At 38.5% G+C, this 21,835-nt stretch overlaps 1 protein-coding gene across 7 annotated transcripts in view; it reads left to right on the plus strand.

Moving 5' to 3' along the window:
• srcin1a (SRC kinase signaling inhibitor 1a) overlaps positions 1 to 21,168 on the plus strand; it is a 169,684-nt gene extending 148,516 nt beyond the window's left edge. For 4 of the 7 annotated variants that reach the window (XM_051106734.1, XM_051106735.1, XM_051106737.1 and 1 more), the window contains 10 exons: positions 1,537 to 1,712; positions 2,460 to 2,590; positions 2,703 to 2,850; positions 2,968 to 3,277; positions 4,828 to 5,241; positions 6,778 to 6,930; positions 10,338 to 10,436; positions 13,272 to 13,328; positions 13,419 to 14,171; positions 15,384 to 15,503. In XM_051106734.1, coding sequence (XP_050962691.1) covers positions 1,537 to 1,712; positions 2,460 to 2,590; positions 2,703 to 2,850; positions 2,968 to 3,277; positions 4,828 to 5,241; positions 6,778 to 6,930; positions 10,338 to 10,436; positions 13,272 to 13,328; positions 13,419 to 14,171; positions 15,384 to 15,503 — 2,361 coding nt within the window. Of the gene's footprint in view, positions 1 to 1,536; positions 1,713 to 2,459; positions 2,591 to 2,702; positions 2,851 to 2,967; positions 3,278 to 4,827; positions 5,242 to 6,777; positions 6,931 to 10,337; positions 10,437 to 13,271; positions 13,329 to 13,418; positions 14,172 to 15,383; positions 15,504 to 20,986 lie in introns of those variants that run through there. The other 3 variants (XM_051106733.1, XM_051106740.1, XM_051106739.1) reach the window with 3 other exon arrangements.
• The last annotated feature ends 667 nt before the right edge of the window (positions 21,169 to 21,835 follow it).

The raw sequence follows: 21,835 nt of genomic DNA on the forward strand, positions 1-21,835 counted from the left end.
CCTGGCCCTCAGGTTTAATAATGATACACTGGAAAAAAAAAAGAAGCTTTGAAACAGTTTTCACTCTGAAATTTATGGAAGCCCTTTTTCACTGAATAATTTTTTTTTTAAAAGGTAATTGCGACTTTTTTATCTCACAATTCTGATGCAGTTGTAAGTTATAAAGTCAGAACTGAAATATACAGGCTCAGAATTTTGAGTTATAAAGTCAGAATAGCAAGATATACAGTCAGAATTGTGGGATATCATCTTGCAATTAGCAAGACTGATATGTTCTCAGAACTGCAACTTTTTATCTCATAATTCTGACTTGCAGTTGCGAGTTCTGATTTAATTTCTCGTTATATCATGCAATTCTGAGAAAAAAATGTCAGAAACTCAATTCTGAGAAGAAATTCGCAATTCTGAGAAAGTCTGAATTTTAAGTTTATATCTTGGAATTCTGACTTAATTTCTCAGAATTGCTACTTAATTTCTCACAACTGCAAGTTTATATTATGCAATTCTGAGAAAAATCTCAGAATTTCAAGTTTATGTCACAATTCGGAGAAAAAGTCAGAATTGCGAGTTTATATCACGCAATTCCAAGAAAAATAAATGTCAGAATTGCAAGATGTAAACTCGAGATGTGAGATGTAAACTCGCAATTCTGAGAAGAAAGTCACAATTGTGAGATATAAATTCCCAATTTTGAGAAAAAAATGTCAGAGTTGCGAGATGTAAACTCACAATTCTGAGAAGAAAGTCACAATTGTGAGATATAAATTTCCAATTCTTAGAAAGTCCGAATTCTGAGTTTATATCTTGGAATTCTGACTTAATTTCTCAGAATTGCAACTTAATTTCTCGCATCTGCAAGTTTATATCATGCAATTCTGAGAAAAAAAGTCAGAATTGCAAGTTTATATCACAATTCTGAGAAAAAAAGAATGTGAGAAGTCGCAATTAATTTTTTTTTTTTTATTCAGTGGTGGAAACAGACTTCCATAGAAATTGCTAGTAAATTTCACAAATAATTACAATGAAAACAAGAAGTAACACATTGAATAAAAAGTCAAATTTGAACCAAAAAAAAATAAAAAATACAGTGTCGTTTTTAAAAGATTTTATGAACACAAAAGAAGATATTTCGAAGGATGTTTCCACTGTTTTTGGCTCTAAAATAAGTTTTGTTGCAGACCTTACTGACTTTCATTGTATGGATAAAAATAGTGTTTGTTTGCTTCATTTGTGTTTCACAGTAGAGGTCTTCTCGGGTCGTAAAATCTGTACCCGACCCAATTCGACCCCAATAACTTCTTACCCGAACCCGGTGTGCATAAATTAATTTTTTAAATGAAAAACCCCAGCCCGAGACAGACCCAATGAAATTAGACTTTTCTATGTGCTTTTCTCAAATTTTTTTATCAGGTCCATTCAGAAAATACAGTCAGTCATACATGTGAATAAATAATGACAGAACTATCGTTTTTGGACGCACTGTCCCTTAAGCAAATTCATTGGTTGGTCATTCTTAAAATGTGTGTTTGTATGTAGTTGCAGAACCAGGACTCCATACGCAGTCTGCTGAAGAGGACCGAGACGGAGCTGAGTCTGCGTCTATCAGATGCGCTGAGGAAACAGGAAGACCCTCTCCAGAGACAGCGCCTCCTAGTGGAAGAAGAGAGACTGAAGTACCTGAACGAGGAGGAACTCATCATACAGCAACTGCAGTGCGTCTCGCACACAAAATGTGCTCATAATGTGCTGATAATGCAGTCCAGCTTAGTGACACTGCTGCGTATCGTGCACAAAATGATTTCCCAGTTATTTTTATTGCACAGGTTCTCATCAACCCGTACCTGAAAGCGAATTAATGCATAACAATGAGGCATAAACAGTCTTAGTTAAAGACCTGCAGACTCACACCTCTCCGTTAGCTTGGAGAAACAACGGACAGAATCTCATTGATTTATTCTGTTCCAATTAAAAGCAGCAGGGTGACTAAATCCGCCTCTTCAACTCTCTGCCAGATCAGTCGTGTTGCTTTTAATTGATAGCGGTTATTAAGTATAGCTAACAGCCAGTTGATGCGATTCAATTATTAACGGGACGCTGTTTGTAACAAACCGTTTTGTGGGGGGTGGATTTATTTGACGTGGTTAAATTGGATTTTGAGTGTAAACACTCCGACTGTGTCTCAGTCGTTTAGTGCTAATACACCCTGCTGCACTGACACTTATTCAAATGCGTGCAGACGCCACAGCGTAGGGAGGTGGGCTTGGGATTTTCACACTCATCTCGTGCTACATTTTTGAACTTTTAAATGTCAGCAACATCAAAAAGTGAAAGACTCCCTTCTGTGCAATAACACTGAGCTGCTTTGTAATAGCATCAATTAATATGTCGTGCAGGTTTGTGCTCTTTCTGAAACAATCAATATGCGATAAAGCTAATGAGTGGGTGTTTGCGCTTGACAGTGATCTGGAAAAGTCAGTGGAGGAAATCCAAAAGGAGATGTCTGTCAATCACCGACATGTGACAGTGCAGGAGCTGGAGGAGAAAAGCTCGCTGCTGAGGAAACTGGGCGAGACTCTGACAGAACTGAAGAGTGAGACAGACTCAGATTCTTTTCTGTCCTTCACAGCCAGACACTTGAACCGCTCTTGAAGAGAGTTGTTCATTTCTCTGCCTGTCTTTTTTTCTCTGCCTCCCTCGTTCAGATCAGTTCCCTGGGCTCCAGAGTAAAATGCGAGTGGTGTTACGAGTGGAAGTGGAAGCTGTGAAATTCCTGAAAGAGGAGCCACACAGACTGGATGCCCTGCTTAAACGCTGCAAATCTATCACAGACACTCTCACCACGCTGAGGAGGTACACAAACACTTACTGACCACTTATTTAATCATTCCTTGTCTAGCCGCATGTTCTGACTATCTCAAATGTAATTAACTCTTCATTATTCTGAGTGCTGTTTTATGGTTTAATCAGGCAGGTGAATGAGGGAGTGTGGAAAACCCAGGATGAGTATAGCAGCCCCTCCCCTAAACTCGGAGGAGGGGACGAGTACAGGAAGAACACAGACTTTGACATTCCAACCAGCCCACCGTTAAACCTCAATGAGACCAGCCTGGCCAACTGGAGCCCTCACTCTGGTCAAGGCCACAGCCACTCGAACCCTTCTAGCGCACAGCGTGAGAAGGATTCTCATGGGGTGGTGGGCTCGTTGAAGGGACGGGAGATGGGCGAGCTGGGAGGTCGAGGCGTGTCTGATAAGGCCTCATCTGTGGAAGTGAGACTGGTGAGGAATGAGATTTAACTACACTGCCCTCCAAAAGTTTGGAAACACCCCTGTGAATAATAATTAAATGAATAATTTAAAAAGCATTTTTACAAATCCAGATAATTTACCATAGAAATATGATGTTTTTTGAATGTTTATGACTGTTATAGCTCCAGCTGTAGTCTGATCCCCTTAAAATTTTGCACGCTTGTTTAGAATCACCTGTCTCATGTGCTCAGCACGTTTTGAGTTTTCTATTAGGCTTTATAGGTTTTTGTGTAAATTTGGACAGGCCCCTTTTCTAAATGACCCCGTTATAGCTTCCCAAAGGGTAAATTTCAACATTTTTTTGGTAATTATCGGTCTAGAGAGTCCAGAGAGTTGTACTGCAGTGGTTTTTCCAGATTAAGCGAAAAAACCTAGGACCAGTTTGCAAAAGTAGTTTTTTTTTTAATCTTCTCAGTCATTTAACAAACGATTGATTGACAGCAGTGGTTCTAGAGGCAAAGCTGTCTGGAATGAGGAGTTCTAACATATGATAGGAATGTTGTGCGTATGTGCGAAAAACCGTAAGTCCTTGTAAAATGTCCATGTAGACACTTGTCGCACTGTGGACCAAGACCGTGCATGCCGATTTTCATATTGATGGGACAAATGGTTGCGCAGTTATAGCTGTTTTTGTTTTTTTTCCCACTTATAGTGCCACCAAGTGGCCAAACTCTGCATTTTTTTCTTGTGACCTCATATTGAGTTTTTACATAATTGTTCTGAGTTTGGTGAAGATATCTCATTCTGTTCAGGAGTTATAGGCATTTTACTAAAGTGGCCCTGCCCCTTTCGAGCATTTTGGCTTCCCTTTGCGATGATGAGTCGAAAGTTCAACTTTTCTTGATAATTATTCACTCTCCAGAGAATTTTTCTGCATTGATTAGGCCGAAAAACCTAGGACTAGTTCACAAAAGTAGTGAGCCAAGGATTCCATATGACACTTATGAGTTATAAGTGATTTCGTACTTTTGATCGCTATAGTGCCCCTTTCAGGACTATTGGGGCGAGCCTTGGTCACGTTGTAGGCGGTGTGAGTACTACCATTCCTCCAAGTTTCAAGTCTCTATGACTTAGGTTTGGTCTGCATGATCAGTTTTACATGGAGCTTGCTGATCCGTGACCATTCCAACAATTACAATAGGGTTTCAGAGCTACACGCTTGAACCTCTAATAAAGATAATCGTAAAGCTCCAGCTGTCCAGTTGAGCTCAACTGGATGTTCTAACAAAAGAACCAGGTTTCTCCCCAAACAAAGACGGATCTCTTAAATACCCAGTTGCCCAATTAAAAACAGGTGGATCCATAGCTGGTAACCTATAGAAACAAAGAAAACAACACCAAAGCAAAATCAAAACAACCTCAACCGTAACAGTAAGCATAAGAGACTTTAAAAATCTTAGCCGTGCCGGAGTTGTTTAGAGTTGAAATTTCAGATTTGGTGTGAACAGGTTTGAACAGTTCAGCTTCTTTAGCTGTTTTGAAACACTAATGATCTAAATATCATTTGTATGTCTCCTCAGGCAGCAGAGCGGGATTGGGAAGAGAAGAGGGCCAGTCTGACACAGTACAGCGCTCAGGACATTAACCGACTATTGGAGGAGACTCAGGCTGAGCTCATGAAGGCCATTCCTGACTTGGACTTTGCCGCCAAGCAGATCAAACCTGCTCAGAACCAGAATCAAAACCAAAACCAGAGCCAGAATCCATCTAGCACTAATGCCACACCTGAACACAAGCCTAATAAACCTCAGAATAAGCTTTCCAGTAAAGACAGCGGATCCAGACGAGGCTCGGATGAACTGACGGTGGCGAGGTATCGAACGGAGAAGCCCTCAAAATCTCCCCCTCCTCCACCTCCCCGCCGGAGTTTCCCCTCCTCCCCTGGGCTTACTACTCGCAGCGGAGAGATGATCATTCCTGGAAAGAGTATAAAGGTGACTGGTGACATCCAGAATGACACCCACACGGATGATTTTGCATTTGTGCATTTATGCATGCAAACTCTCTCAAACATTTATATGCAAGCGGTTTCTGAAAGAGAAGCGCACGGATCGTCAGAGGAATCAGGGGAACACACTACATCACTTTTATTTGAGTGCAGGGTCTCAAAAATGTCAGGCATCTCATAAAAGACACCTGTGTTAGTGGGTGTGTTAGTCATGGTTGATATTTACTTTATCACCTCAGTTGTTCCTATAGTGATAAATCACCTGTCGGTCACAGGTGAATTTTAAAGGAGATTGAGAAAGATTAAGATGGTTCTAGGTGTTAATTTCCCTTGTGTTTACTTGTAATTAAGATTCAGTCATTAAATTACAATGGGATATATTCTATACTTTGGCAACCTTTTAGTTGTTAATTTTAGAGCTGGGTAGGAACTGATTACATATAATCTGTATTACATAATCAGACTCCAAAAATTAAGTACTTGTAATTAGATTAAATGACATTTTAAAATACTCGTAATCAGACTACAGTTACTTTTTTATGGATTACATAATTACATATTATTTACAAAATAGTGATGAATTATTCATAATTTATTAATTTTCACTAATTCCTCTTTTTCATCTTTTAAGCTGTCTTGATTTTTATTTGAATATTGAATTATCACTCTATAGGTTAACCATGTATTTCTGTGTCTTTGAAAGACTTTTGTCTTTTAAACACATTAAAATGCACAAAAACTTTGTCATGTTAAAATATTTAAATAATTAAGTACCACATTTGCATGTTTATTGGTTCTCTGATGTTGGTTGTCATCACATGACATGCAGGTAAACAAATAAAATATTTAAGTTTTTTTTGTTATTTTGATTGATTTTAAAATTATTTATTTTAATTTAACATTTTTTTTTTATTAATTATTAGTTTTTCAGTAAACTCATAAACTCCTGCCAGTTCTTTCACAAACACTAGTTTTTAATGATTTAATGTTTAATGCACTTAATGTAGTTAATAACAATGAATGGAAGATATTTTCACACTCTTTGTATTTTAATGTCAATATGGTACAAGATTATCCTATTTAAATCAATGTGATAAGCAAGTTAGGTCAAAAGTAATCTAAAAGTAATCAGAAAGTAGTCTGATTATATGACCTAAAATGTGTAATGGATTATGTTACTAACTACAATTTTTGTCATGTAATTTGGAATCAGTAACGGATTACAATTTGTAAGTAATCTACCCAGCTCTGATTATTTTCTGGAATTATTGTTATAATGTCAGTCACAACAGCCATAATAAATTTATTTTACATTCATTCAACCATATAAATAACTGAATAAATATCGATCAAACTCGGGTCGCCGTGAACACAGTTGCACAATATGTCCGCAAGGCTATCATCGCCAAAGCATCAAACTTACTTCAACAGAGAAATTCATGTTCTTTATATGTCCCTTAAAGAAAATGCATATAGTATATATAGATTTGTCTTTTGTCTTTGTCTTTGTGTATGTAAACAGAAGTCCGAATCAGAGGAGACTGAGTTTCAGAAGCCACACGTTAAGCTGAGGAGGAGTATATCTGAAGCCCCCCGACCGGCCTCTACCCCTCCAACCATAGCTGGTGGAGAGCGAGAGGAGGGTGATGAGGAAAAGCTAGCAGCTGAGCTAGAGGTGAGCACATGTATTACCTGTATTGAGGAGTCACGTCAGACCTTCTGTACCCTAATGGCTAAAGTGTTAATGTTGGTGATTAATGTCCATATGTCACAGGCACCAGATGTGTCTGGTGAACACCCACCGAGCAGCGCAATTACATTCACACACGCACACACACACACTTATACACATTGGTGGCTTCTACCAGTTGGCTGGTTCGCTCATTCATTAAGCACACATTAGCAGGCAGGAGATCTGAATTTCTGTCTGTGCTCTTTGGCTCATGAGCTATTAAGCTCAAATGAGTGGTTTGACAATGTCTTGTGCTGTACTGATGTAAAGCGCTGTTAGTTAGGCACTGGTGAGTATATTGTGGGATACCGTTTGTGTCTAATTTAACTGTACATAGAATCAACAACCATAACAGCAAATATATGCCATCTCATTTACCCATATACTTAATTTCTAGATGCATTAGCAACTTAAGAGCACTCATATTGAATTGGGAATGCCTTCTACATACTAATTCTCTTTTAGAATTTAAACTGAATTTGAAGGATGCAGAATTCTAATTTAAAAAAATAGAATAAAATTAAATAATTAGTCTAATAGTCAGTCTTTGTAAATTCTATAAATCATATGAATTTATTTTATATTTTACATTATATTACACATATAAACTGCTGTTTAAAAGTTTTAAGATTTTTTTATTTTTTTGAAAGCAAAAAATGTCGCTACAGCTGTGTTTATTTGATTACAAATACTGTAATACAGTAATGTTGTGAAATATCAAAATGTTGTTATTTAATAACTCTATTGATAAAATTTGTATTTAAAACAACTATTTAAATATATTTCAAAATGTAATTTCAGCAGCCATTACTCCAGTCTTTAGTGTCACATGATCCTCCAGAAATAATTCCAATGTGCTGATTTATTGCTTAAGAAACATTTATTATTATCATCAAATTTGAGAAAAAAAAACAAGTTGTGCTTCTTAATATTAAGTTTTTTACATTGTTTTAAAGTTCAAAAGAACAGCATTTATTTGAATTAGATTAGTGTAACATTTAAATGTCACAAAATGTCATATCATATCCTTGCTGAATGAAAAAATTTGATCCCTAAATTTTTAAACAGGGAAATTTATTATTTTTTTTATTTTTAAAGATTGTATTTCTTGATGGTTATGAACTGCAGTTCAGTTCAGTTGAAGTTTGTATTATTTTAAACAACAAACCAAACAAAAAGTAATTAGTTACTAGTTACTTCTCACAAATAGTAACTGAGTTACATCATTATAAAAGTAACTAATTACCAGGGAAAGTAACTAAAGTTCAAATATGTCCAATAACCTGGATATCCCCAATATTAAATATGTTAAATAAAAGAAATTGACACTAAATAGAGTAAATTATTACTGTAAAACATTGTACACTGTTACACAATTGTTACACATTGTACACATTGTACAATGTTGCTGTGGCACGATGTGCGAGACACCTATCAAATTCAGTAAATTATTGTAAATATTATCAACCCTCTACAGACACCTTGGAAATAGAATCACTATTAGCTATAGTAAATTTTTGATAATTTAGCATTCAACTTTAGTAATTAGAACTTAAGTAATTAGAATAACCATGTATGAATGCATATTTGTCATGTTGACTGAACTTAGGACTGATGGTGGTGCTTAAGATATTGTTTGTGATTTAGTGTTTCTATAAAAAAGGGAAAAAAACTCAAAATAATACTGCTAAGATAACAAAACTACTACGAGTTCTGCTTCTAATAACAATATAAAACGCACTTAGTATTAATGAGTTGCTGGGTTCATGAATTTTAATCACGTTGTCTGCGTTCGCTTAAACTGATTTGCTAAAATCAAAACAGGGATGATAATTGAGATTGCTGTTTACGCATTAGTTCAGCCTACTACCGGAGAAACCGGCAGTTCTTAAAAGCTGAAGAATTCTAAAGGAACTCAAACAAAGAACAAAGTATATCTTTTACACGTCAATTCTGCATGGTATATAAGTCTCTCTCGCTCTGTATCTTTCTTTGCGTGTGTGTGAAACAAAGCGACGGCTAGTCGTGTGCCTTCATACTAGACTTTATGGTTCATCAAATACAGGTACGCTGCGCATCGATTCAGATGAACTGAAAAATAATATTATAATAATATTATAATTAGAGCTGTCAACCGATTAATCGTGATTAATCGCATACAAAATAAAAGTTTGAATTTGCCTAGTTTATGTGTGTGTAGGGTGTGTAATTATTATGTATATATAAATACACACACATTAATGTGTATATTCAAGAGAAATATGTTATGTACAAAATATTTTTATTTATATATAATATAAATTATATAAAAAAATAAAATAAATACATGTACATGTAAATATTTCTTAAATATATACATGAATGCGTTTGTATTTATAAATATATATAATAATTACACACAGTTCACACATATATATTAGGCAAACTCAAACTTTTATTTTGTATGCGATTAATCACGATTAATCGTTTGACAGCCCTAATTATAATAAATTATAGTAGCGCCACATTTTATTGCCAGTAACAGTAACAGTGGGAAAACAGTAATTCGTTTAATTCCTCGTTACTGAGCTGTTAGTAACAGTGCTTATTTATAGCGCCATTATTCCCATCACTGCAAACCTGTTGTTAAAAATTTAATTTTACCCAATCCTGCTTTAGACCATGCATCAAATCTTTTTCTGTTTGTTTAATTGATGCACAATTAAATGTTAACCTCTTTCCCCAGTTGTCTCCATTTATATTATCATTTTGCCAGGAGGTCATAACTGTGCATTTCTTCTGACTGACACTGTTTGAGCTGTGTTGGTGTTGATTTTAGGCTTCCTTGACCTGCTTCAGGGCAGCAACACACACACACACAGACGGCACACGAACTACAAGGCTCATTAACACCAACAAGCAGGCAGATTTTGTTGTCTTGGTTGAGTGGGTGACAGGGTAAGCGAGCAGATGTCTCTTGTCCTCCGTTCCCACTGCATGTCTCTGTTGGAAACCCTGTGGAGACCTGTGGAGATCTGGCCACTGCTGCAGTGACACCTTGCCCACCTCCCTCTCAAACATAATGAGGCTCACAAGCTGCATCTCAAAACAAACCCATAACACCCGCACTCTGCATATACATTCGTGAATATAGATAGCTGAGCTCTGAACGTTATTTAAAGGTACAGCGTGTAATTTCTGGTGTTCTGTTGAATTATAATATCATTTTGCATATTTGATTAAATAAATTATGGAATTTACAGTTCTATATGTGAATGTGCATAACCTAAATTACTAAAATGACTTGGTCTAAACTGATATTGTCATCCCGTGTTTTTCGTTCATTCTCTTTAATCTCCCTGACTGCTCAGCTCTTTGAGCGACATCTGACTCTCCCCCTGCCCTCTCCCAGGAAATATCCACCTCCCTCTAGTTTACAGCTGTTGCCCCATGTTTTCTCAGCTGGACAGGTAACAGCCCCTGCTGCAAGTTATTGTGGACTGCTGTTGTACACTCATGCATACACATCAATCTATAGTTTACCCCAAAATGTGTCCCTCTTTTAGTCTAAAATTAAGACCAAAATGCTCTTAGGCACAAAAAAACCCCAAAAGATATTCCCACATCACAGTGAGCATGATCACAACTACACAGTCACCACATACTTTACACAGTGTGTGAGTGTGCACTTGCCAGTGTATGTGTGTTTTGTGTTGAAATGCCCAATTTTCAATTTCCTCCACGTAAGTGTTTTGATATTGCAATGTGGTAGCACTTGCCCAGATTTCAGAATTTTACTGTTTTTACATTTGCAAATGAGCACAGAAGCAAAGCTCTGTGATCTTTAAAGGAATAGTTCACCTAAAAATGAATGTTCTATCATCATTTACTTACCCTCATGTTGTTCCAAACCCGTATGACTTTCTTCTGAGGAACAAAGGAGGACTGTGCCCTTTTTCTTGAAGTAATATGAGTGGGAAATGAAACTTTCAAGATTCAAAAAGTAAACATTAAACACCCAAACAGCCATGGTATATGCGTTAGCCCAACGCAGAAATGTACTGATAAAGCACTGCAGTTTGTACACCAGCATATTGCTCTATTCTTTATCAGAAATCCAAGTAATAACAATGACAAACATCCACTATTCATCGACGCATTTCTAGACAATTGCAAGCGAACAGATATTGCTGTTAGCCGGTTAACCAGACACCTACAAGCTGCTTTGAGACCTATCCCCCCCTAAATACTTATTTTGCATGCTACAGAGTACGTGAGAGCAACAGTTCTTAAACAATTACTCCACTTTCAGAATAAAAATGTCCTGATAATTTACTTACCCTTCAAATTACTTACAGTTTCGAAGGGCTCTACTCGATCTCAGCTGAGGAACAAGTGTCTAATCTAGCGAAATGATTGGTCATTTTCTTAAAAACAAAATTATATTTATGCATTTTTTAACCACAAATGCTTGTCTTGTCTAGCTCTGCAATGTGCACTCTGCACTCCATTTCAAGACAGTTCGAAAAACTCCCATCTCATTTTCTCCTCCAACTTCAAAATCGTCCTACATCGCTGTTTTTCACCCCTTTTTTTTGTAAACCGTGTTTGACCCTACTTGCACATTCACTTTGTAAACACTGGGTCGATGCTTCTGCAGCAATGTAGGACGATTTTGAAGTTGGAGGAGAAAATGAGTTGGAAGTTTTTCAACATACCCTAACTGTACCCTGACGTCAAATGGAAACTGCTTAAGATTCGTTTTAAAAACGATTCGTTTACATGACTTGGAATTGACTCTTTCTTTTAAAAAAGACAATAGCTTTATACACGGAGCACTTTCAGATGACTTTCAGCAACTTCGTATGATGTTTTCATTCACTTACACACTGCATGAAAGGTCATTTTCAAAAATCCATAATGGGGCACTTTAAAGCCATGATCTCAAGTTTTTTGGCTTTTAGTATGAATATATTAGCCTTAAGGTTATCTACTAGCTAGTGTGCTCCAAATAATGACAAAATTCCCATTTAGTAGATATAAGCATTCAAAACTTACAGTCTTTAACTTCCGTCAATATGGATCAACGATTTTGATGACATCCCCATGCACTTCAGCTTCTCATCAAACTTTCTGTCCAATCAAATGCTCTCTAGAATCCAAAGTGTCCCTCCCCCTACACTATAAATACACGCTGAAACTGCCGCTGAAATCAGTCACTTGTTCAAAGAATTAGCATTTTCTGAATGCTGAATGGTACGTAATGCACCATATAGGGCAGAAGTGCTCAACCCTGGTCCTGGAGATCGACATTCCTGCAGAGTTCAGCTCCAACCCTGACTAAATACACCTGAACCAACTAATTAGGATCTCAAGGAGCACTTGATAATTACATACAGGTGTGTTTGATTAGGGTTGGAACTAAACTCTGCAGGAAAGTCAATCTCCAGAAACAGGGTTGGGCACCCCTGATATAGAAGATAGGCAATGGTTCAGACAGTGTAAATATGTTTTCGATTGTGACGAAAGAAGTCTGGTTCCACGTTGTGTCATGAGAACGGCCATAGCGTGCACGCAGTCTGCTCTGGTCCAGAGACAAGATAGCATAGAGCGTATCATATTGGCGAGTCTGCACTGATCACAAAACATATCGTATCCATTTGAATTTTACACAGAATGCTATATTTTATAGTGATATAGATTAGATTAGGAGAAGAAATGGTTGGACATACAGCACTGACGAGCATAAGAGATAACACCGGTGCCATTCACCAATATATTACACACTTTTCAAACTACACATACTCAGCATGATTACGATCACTGTTTTGCTTTAGTAAGAGTTTCAGCTTGAATCTAAAGGGGTGTCTATTAGAGTGAGTCTGTCAAATGCGGCTTTACCAAGCTCAACGGCTTTGGCCCAAGCTGTGATATAAATGAACGCTATTAGCTGTTTAAAAAGGGAGAGGGCTGTTCGATATATCCCACTGTCTTCCTGTTTCAGTTGAAATTACGTCAGCACATAGAATAGTGCTGCGTGTTTCAAGCCACTTCAGTGGACCTTTAACAACTCAAATAGAGAGCAAGATTATGAGTGAATAACTAGATTTTAGTCCGTTCCTTACAAAACAAGACTCGCATGAGTCAATTTTTATAGGTCTTTTTTGAATTCAGACATTGCGTAAGTAAATGAGGACTGAATGGTTTTTGAGTGAACTATTCTTGGGTGAATGCGTTTAAATATTTGTGATTTTTAAATTTAATTTTGTATTTATATATGTGATACACTACATATGTGCCAGCAGTTGATCGCATCTAAGGGTGGTGATGATCGCTCCAGTGATTTTACAGAGAAACCCTCGGTAAGTTCATTTTAGCTGCTTTTATTTATGATCATGCATTTGATTCACAATCATGGGTTAATTATACAAATTCCTCCTGCTACATTGCAGACGCGGCACGGGACGTCCTCCACTCCAGTTCCCCAGATAGTCCTAACTGAGTGTAACTCTCTTCCCACGTCCCCTTCTGAGGACTCAGCGGAGACTCGACCGTCTGACAGCGCGCAGACAATTAAAGACAATAACACTGGAAACGACACCAGAGTAAGTTACTTCAGCCACATTGTGAGGACTCCCCGTCTGTCGCTATGGAAACAAGACTTGTCAGCCAGCCAAAAAGTCCCTCGAATACAAGACTTGGATGCAGCCCAGAGGGAGCTCCAGAGTCCCGTCCAGGATGTGACCCAGTCGTGCCCGCCCTTAACAAGTGAGAGGGCAATTAAACAGCCCCTGAGGAGGGAGCCAAGGGTTCAGGAGTCTCTTGAGGCGGCGACCGAAAAGAAAGAAGTTCGAATGAGAAAGTCCGACACCGCATTGTCTGTCTCGCCGCAAAATGGGCCTGTAGAGACATCTCAAGTGGGTTTGATCTGCACTCAAGGCGTCGGAGGGGAAAAGGAAGACATCTGCCACAGCACATACCGTCGTCTGGACAGCCTGGAAGAAACCATACGAGAGCTTGAGCTCAGTCTGATGGAGTTTAGCACTGATTCTCAGATGGGGAACATCTTCCCAGCGTCAGTCCAGAAGCAGAGTTCCTCCACCAAGAGATCTGGCAGCACTCGACACACCCCTGCAGACGAAGGAGACGCAAACAAACCAGCTGTCCCACCCAAACCGTCCTGCATCAGCACATCCACAGCCAAGGTTCAACCTAACCTATCTACTTCAGCCCTGGTCTTTCTGTCTTTTCCATCTTCTTGCTTCCTGTCTGGTGAAAGGTTTTTGGTCTCTTCCAAAAGCTGGGTTGCTCAGCTAGATCAGTTTGTTCTCTTTTGCAAATGCTTTGATAAATTGTTTGCCTTCAGCCTCTGTAGAAATGCATAATGTATCTTTCGCACAATAAATTCTCTTGTTTCCTCCTCTTCTTTATTAGCCTACACTTTTTTTTACTCTCTCCTCTTAAAATGACTTTGCAATTTGATTACTTTCCCCTTGTCTTATTTTACTCTGGTGCATAGGACGTTATACGTGGTTTTCTCGTAAAATAAAAAGATACAGCCCAGGGAAGCTCTTCGTAACTACTAAAGTGATTTTGTTGCGTAATTTATGCGGTATTGTCTCTTCTTACATTTGTCTTTCGTCTTCGGAGAGTAGTTGTCAGGATAAACCGCTACGAAGCAACGATCCACGAGGCGTCATGTGTATTACTCAGCTCCGCTGAGAACAGGGCTGAGCTCCGTGAGTGACAGAAGGGAAGGATTTGGATGAAGTCACTTGTGTTTTCCACTGCGTTGCTTTCAGCCCACACATTTGTATACAAGCCAGCATTGCATCATCCCTCCTAACTGGTGTGTTCGAGCCCCTTGCTCTAGGTCGTTCCACGCTGTTTTCGTAGGACAGATGGAGCCCGGCAACCGTAGGTCCACCTGATTGCATGCATTAGATCCTCTTACAGAGCCCCTTGTTCAGTGAGGTGATCATTTGCATAAAACACACAGCTAATGGGCCTCCTTGAAGCTTTTAAATGACTGTTGGCTGGTTCTGACTCTACACTTTGGTCTAGTGCTTGATCTTGTGTAGGTAATATATGCAGAGAGAGAGAAACGACTAGAGAAAGTGTTCATTATTTCATATTGCGCAGAGAGCTTTGTCAACTATTGTGCAGAGCCATATAATTTATATTTTCGGAATTTAATACAAGAAATTGTAGATAATGAGTTTGTGTGTGAGAGAAAGAATGAGAGGACTGAGAATGAGATGCATGTGTTCTATTAAAAACACATCACCCTCCTGCCTGTTCTCCTCCAGCACTTCCTTTGACTGCCGGTGATGGCAAATACACTGTTGGAAATAGGGTGAAAATTTTACCAAATACAGTGCACAGATTTATCACTTCTTCTCTCGCATCCTTCTCAGACTGGTGGTGGAAAAGCGTTGTCTCGTCTCAAGCACCTGCAGCAGAGTGGTTCAGAAAAGAACAAAACAAGCAAACAGAGAGAGGACTTCCTTAAGAACCAGGGTCAACAGCAGGTATGATCTGTCTGCCTCTCTGTCTATCATTCTGTTTTTCTATACATCAGTTGTTCTGTCGTTCTGTCTATCATTCCATGGTTTTATCTATCTTTCTGTGGTTCTATATCATCTAGTAGTGTATTGTTCTATCATTCCATCATTCTAACTATTGTTCTGTCTGTCTATCTATCTATCTATCTGTCTGTCTATCTTGGTTATAGTATTGTCTAGACTTAATTTACTAACTTCCCCGGCTCGAATTTTTGATTTTGTCACAATGTTTTTTGAAGAAAGATAAACGTGAAGTGATGAAAGCCAAAATATTAAATGTCACTGATGTATTTTTACTGAGTAATCTACTCATTTGTAGAGGGGGGTCAAATTGTCAATTTGCACCTGAGAGTGAATTTTCATTCAGAGCCAAATTACAGGGAGGTAAGAATGACTTCAGAAAGATGGCAGTATCATAATGTTATTTTTACACAGAGATTGGTAGTTTTATTAGTAAAATCTGTTGACTTTAGCAGTCTTTGTTTTTCAGATCATTGTCAAGATCATTGTCTTTGCATTATGTGCCAACGGTGACCATTCAAAAGTATCAATATCAAATTCAAGATTTTTCTCCAAAGTTTGCATGCCTGTAACTCAAGAAGTATTAAAGACATACTAATGGCCTTTTAGATATTGGGTTTTAACAAACTTTCTTTTTATTACTTATTATTCAGACATTACCCTTTAAATTCAATAAGTATCAGCTGTATATAATGTGACCAACTTTTGGTTTTCGACTGCTAAAAATGGGTATTATTCTGAATATGGAGCTGTGATCCCCATATTTCTGGGACTGAACGATGTAGGGCCTTAAAAATAAAGATTGCAAAAGAAAAGATTATTAAGAACTAGAATCTAAAATCAAATTTTGATATCTTTAATACTTCTTAAGTTACAGGCAAAAATAATATTTATGGCGCTTTTTTATGCACAGGGTTCGTACAAGGTCCTTACAGTGCTTGAAGTACTTGAATTGACTTTTTGAAATTTAAGGGCTGAAAAACTATTGAAAATAGCAATATTCCTGAAGAGGTATTTGAAAAGTGCTTGATTTTTTTTTTTTTTTTTTTTTTTTTTTTGAAAGGCAATGTATCTATGAAATAAGTGTTTTTTTATATATACCTTTAATATATTTTTTGGCCAAATTCACACAATTAAAAAAAAAATAATAATAATCCTTAGTTTTAAAAAAAGTAATGAAACAAAACAAGTGAGCTAAGCCAGTAGTAGTACTGACAATGCCATGTAAACTTGGCTGAAAACACAAAAAGAGGACAGATGAACCGAATCAATTGAGTCATTTACGCTGGAAACGCTCCGTTTGATTCAAACTTGTGATTTCGATCATTCATTTCAAACAATTCATTAGCCAAAAAAACAGATGAAATTAAAAGAGTCAATCATTTTTGAATTTCAACATTGCTTGTAACGATTTTAAAAAGTACGTATTGATGGGTTAAACTGAATTTTTCAAAACTCAGTTCGATCATTTGATTCAAAACGGGACTTCAAATCACGTATCACAAATCATTTAATTGAGGTCAGGACTTCAGGGTTTACGAATCATTTGATTTAGATTGGAACTTCGGAGCAGGTTCACAAATCTTTTGCTTCACATTGGAACTTTGGAGCGCAAATCATTTGATTCAGATCAGAACTTCAGAGCAGGTTTGTGAATCATTTGATTCAATTCAGGACTTCAGAGCGCATATCACAAATGATTTTTTTTTAGATCAGGATTTCAGAGTGGTTTTGCGAATATTTTTTTTTTTATTCATTTTTTTTGTTGTTGTTGTTAAACAGTAGAAAACATCAAACCATTACAGTTACAAGTCCCTTACGAAAATTATCTGTGGTTTTGATTTGAAAGAGAAGACATTGTTTGAAAAGTGAGATCTCAGATGGAAGTCCTTGAAAATAAAAAAACTATTGCTTGGAAAGTCCTTAAAAATTCCTGGACCACTGAAAATGTGTACAAATTAACAGGTTACTCCTGGAGCCATATTGAAATTGCAATATCTCTGGACCTGAACCATATAAGGCCTTAAAAATGAAGATGCCAAAAGATCCAGTTAAGATCCAGTATCTAAAAGGGCATTAAGATATCTTTAATAGTTCTTGAATTACAGGCATTCAGACTTTGGAGAAAAACTTGAAGGTGTTTTTTTCCCATTTTTGAATGTCCACCTTTGGCACATAATGTAACAAAGATTCCTAAAGTCAACAGATTTTACTAGTAGACCTACCAATCTCTGTGTAAAAAATAACAAAATGATTCTCATGTCTTTCTGAAATCATTTTTACCACCTCATTTGGGTATTTCTTTTACCAGAAAAAATATTAACAAGATCAGAAATTTGAGCCAGGGACCTCTGGTTGAGTTGACAATTGAAGTGTTGATTTTTAGCCTTAGCCTGGTCCTAGTTTAGTTTTAGTCTATCTGTAGTCTTGGTCTCGGTTTTGGTTTGTCTTGGTTGTTCTCAGCCTTACTGTTGAGTAAGTTTGCATTAACATTTAAAATGTTTTGCAGAAAGCTAAGAAGATCATTTTAAGCTTGAAACCAATTCATAATGTCTGTCTGAGGGCATTTCAGAGCTCAGATTCCACAGCTCAGACTACTGCCGAGAGCTTAGGAGAGATGTATGTGTATGTATGCGTGTGTTTGTCTGTGTGTGTCATTCACAAGTTGAAGTGATGCTGGGAGAGAACTTTCTAGCAGTGACGCTTTGAAAAAGCTGAATTGGTGCGTCAATCGCAGAACATTTGGGACTCTAAAGTGCACTTAAAACCCCTAACAGAACAAAGAAACCAGAGACTGGTGGGTCTCAGGAGAAGAGGGAAAAAGAAAGCTTGAAGCCACAGACTAGGGAAATGTGAGCTCTACAACATAAGCGAAGCGAACAAGACAGGTGGAGAAAACAGGGGAGGGTTTGAAAGATGGATTAGAGGGAGAAAAAGACGCACACACGCGGACAGCTGAGGGCCTGTGTGCTGTAGGTAAGGAGAAGATAGATATGCTGGCGCTCTGTAAATCTCCTCACTCCGTGTTTAATAAATCTGGCCCCTGTTCAACAGGCCATGAATATTAGAAAAGAATCTAATCTTTTATGGGGAAGGAAGAGAGAAGCAGATATTGGCAAGAGAGCGAGCAAGATCAGAGGGTTCATTGCAGCTATAATTACAGGAGAGCATATTTGCTGTTATAGGCACTCCTGCTAAGCTGGATATGATCAGGATTTAGTCTTGTCAGTGTAACAGCTAATTATTCCCTTTGAAGTGGACTGCGTATATCTCTTTTTTGTCTTAACCCTCTTAGCGGCAAAACATTTATGCACACGCATCTTTTCACCCGGACTCTCGTCTCATTTCATTGAGGCTTTTTTCTGCTTGCTGTGCCTTTCACTGTGCCTCTCAGCCTCAGCCATGTTTGATTTAGTTTTATAAGTCTCTCAAAAGACTCTGTCTTTGAAATGATTGCTCTCCCTGACTGCTTAAAGTAAATTAACACATCACTGCTCCACAAACACTTCACACACTCTCTTTTGGTCTGATTCACTTTCTGACCTTTTCTCCCTGTCTTTACTGGACTAATTGTGGATTCAGTTAGAATTGAGTGAAAATGAAATGTACACCACCTTTCAAAAGTCTGGGGTTGGTAATAAGTCTCTTATGATTACCAAGTCGGCATGTATTGATCAACAATACAGTTGAAAAATACAATGCTGCTGCTGTTGGTTATTGCGGTTGTTGTAGATTATTGCTTGCTACTGCCAATACATATGTCAATACGGTGCTGTGAGCATTTAAGACATACTGCTGCTGCACAAATAGCATATACTCATATAATAACCCATAGCAGATGTATACAGGTGGAGCTGGGGAGGTGGAGGGTTTCGGAGGAACTCTGAAAGCGTGCTCCCAAATGCTCTAGTGAATGCTAACCAGCCATTTAAAATGTAAAGCTGGATGCTCATTGGCTGCGTATGCAACATGAACCAATCAGCTTATGCCAAGTTGTTTAACGCTGAGAATATCTTCATTTTGGCTTAACGTCCCATCAGCCTGCACCATCTAGAGTTTCATGAAAGAACTTGGCATTAATATTATTACAAGTTTACTATTTTTATATATTTTCAAATTAAATTTTAGCAGCCATTACTTTACGGTTTCAGTGATACTTCAGAAGTCATACTAAAATTTCTAATATTTTTGGTGCTCAAGAAATATTGCTTACTATTATCAATATTTTTTTGTAGAGACTGTAATACTTTTTTCATGAATAAATGGCATTTATTTGAGATAGTGACCTTTTGTAACATTACAAAAGTCATTACTGTCACATTCGACTGTCACATGGATCATCCTTGCTAAATAAAAGTACTAACTAAACCTAACTGACCCCAAACTTTTGAACAGTAGTGTATACAGTTTTCTTCTCTTCAGAGAACTGTGCAGTATGCAGATTTTTTCATACTGTTAAAACTAATATGCAACAGAGTCTTGCAGACAGCACAATAAAATAGCTTTTCTCAACTTTAGTAAATGCAATAAAAATCCTCATGTTGCACATATTTCATTAATGTATCTTTTGTATCTCTATCTAAAGTTGTTTGTGTACCCCCCTAGCACCCATTTTCATTTCACATATGACTTCCTTGAACAACTTTATGTCTATTCTCAAATTACATGAGCTTGTGGCAGATAAATCGTAAAAGGTCTGAAAAAGTAAGTGGGAAATGGCCAAAAGGGAAATGTATTCCTTATGACTGTGCAAAAGCAGTAGCTATTTTAATCTCCATCATAGTTGTGTTCTCCAGGGACTTTTTGAGAAGGCTCTGTGAAAAGGACATGGGCCAGCAGGTTTGGAAAAGAGCGAGAGAAATGAAAGAGAGGGAGAAGGTTAAAGGGAAGAGAGATATGGGCAAGAGAGAGACGGAGAGTCTTTTTCTGCTCTATCAGGGTGGAATAATTGGCACTTCATGTGGAAAGACACCGGCTCTCTGGGCTCTCTCTTCACCCCCATCGCTGTCTCCTCTTTACTCCCTGTATCCGTGCTGTCCATCCATCTCCCTCACAACTGATTAGAGTTTGAGCAGATCTCAATGGAACACTTTCAGCGTCCTGTCACACAGGAACCGAAAGAGAGTTTGTGAGTGACTGATGGTAATAGAGATGCATATATGCTCATGTTCAGTAAACCCACCAAGATCTTGTCAAATGGTCAGTTTCTTCTAGCATAATGCATTGTTCATGAATTCACCCTCATGTGGTGAAATCCACACGTAGAGTTGTGCACCAGGCTAGCATCATGCATGAATGATCCTAACCTGAATAACGTTGTCCTGTGTTTGTCTTCATCCCTCCTCCCATTCTCCCCTTCCTCTTGCATTTTCCTCTTCGTCACGCTACCTGCCATCCTTCGTCGGCCCTCATTCACGTCCAACCCCTCGGCCCAGTGAGCAGAAGCGAGCGACCCAAACCAACCTGACCTGACCGAAGCTTGTCCACCTCCTCCTCTGCCGTCTTCACCACCACTTCTTCATCAGCATCTCCCGACTGAAGCCCACCTTTACCCAGTTCCTCCTAGTCAATCTTGTATAGCTAAAGGCCTGAAGCATCATGCAGTTGTCAATATTCACCAGAGCCTCATTCATCCTTAGGGAAAGTGTCTTGTGAGAAAGATTAATGACTCATTGCAGCCAAACTAAACCTTAAAAGCCTTTTTATTCTTAGTTTTTACTCTGTTTCTTCTCTACCCACTGTCCTTTATCCCCCCCCCTCCCCACTTTTTGCCCCCAACACCTGCACCTCAGGCTCTGAGTCTGAACATCAGCAGAGCCAGAGCAACCGAGTCGCTCCTCGCAAGCGCCAGAGCCGCTAGCTTCTCCGGCCACCTGCCCTCCGGATTGCGAAAGTACCCACAGGAGGGGGCGCTGTCCTCCCTGACAGCCTCCTCCAACCAGGCCAAAGCTCTTCTGGCTAGCCTCTCCGCGTCCAGCCTCTCGGCTGAGGCCCTCCTCCTCTCGTCCACCTTAAGACAGCACCGGTTACTCCGAGAGCAGAACTTCAACTCCTCAAGCCTTCCTCTTCCTATCTCCAATGGTCGCTCCCCTCCGTCTCCGACGTCGCCTACTTCCTCGCCCTCATCGCCCTCTGCTCTCACCTCACTGAGTCTGTCCTCGCTGGCCCTGAAACCCACCGGCAACTTGGAGTTTGTCAAGGAGCGGAACAAGACTGAACCCAAGACGGTAACTCCGGATGACACTGATTAAGAAGGATGTGGCTGGAAGTGTTCCATATATAGG

This window comes from Labeo rohita, chromosome 3 (assembly GCF_022985175.1).
Source record: "Labeo rohita strain BAU-BD-2019 chromosome 3, IGBB_LRoh.1.0, whole genome shotgun sequence".
NCBI classification, from domain to species: domain Eukaryota; kingdom Metazoa; phylum Chordata; class Actinopteri; order Cypriniformes; family Cyprinidae; genus Labeo; species Labeo rohita.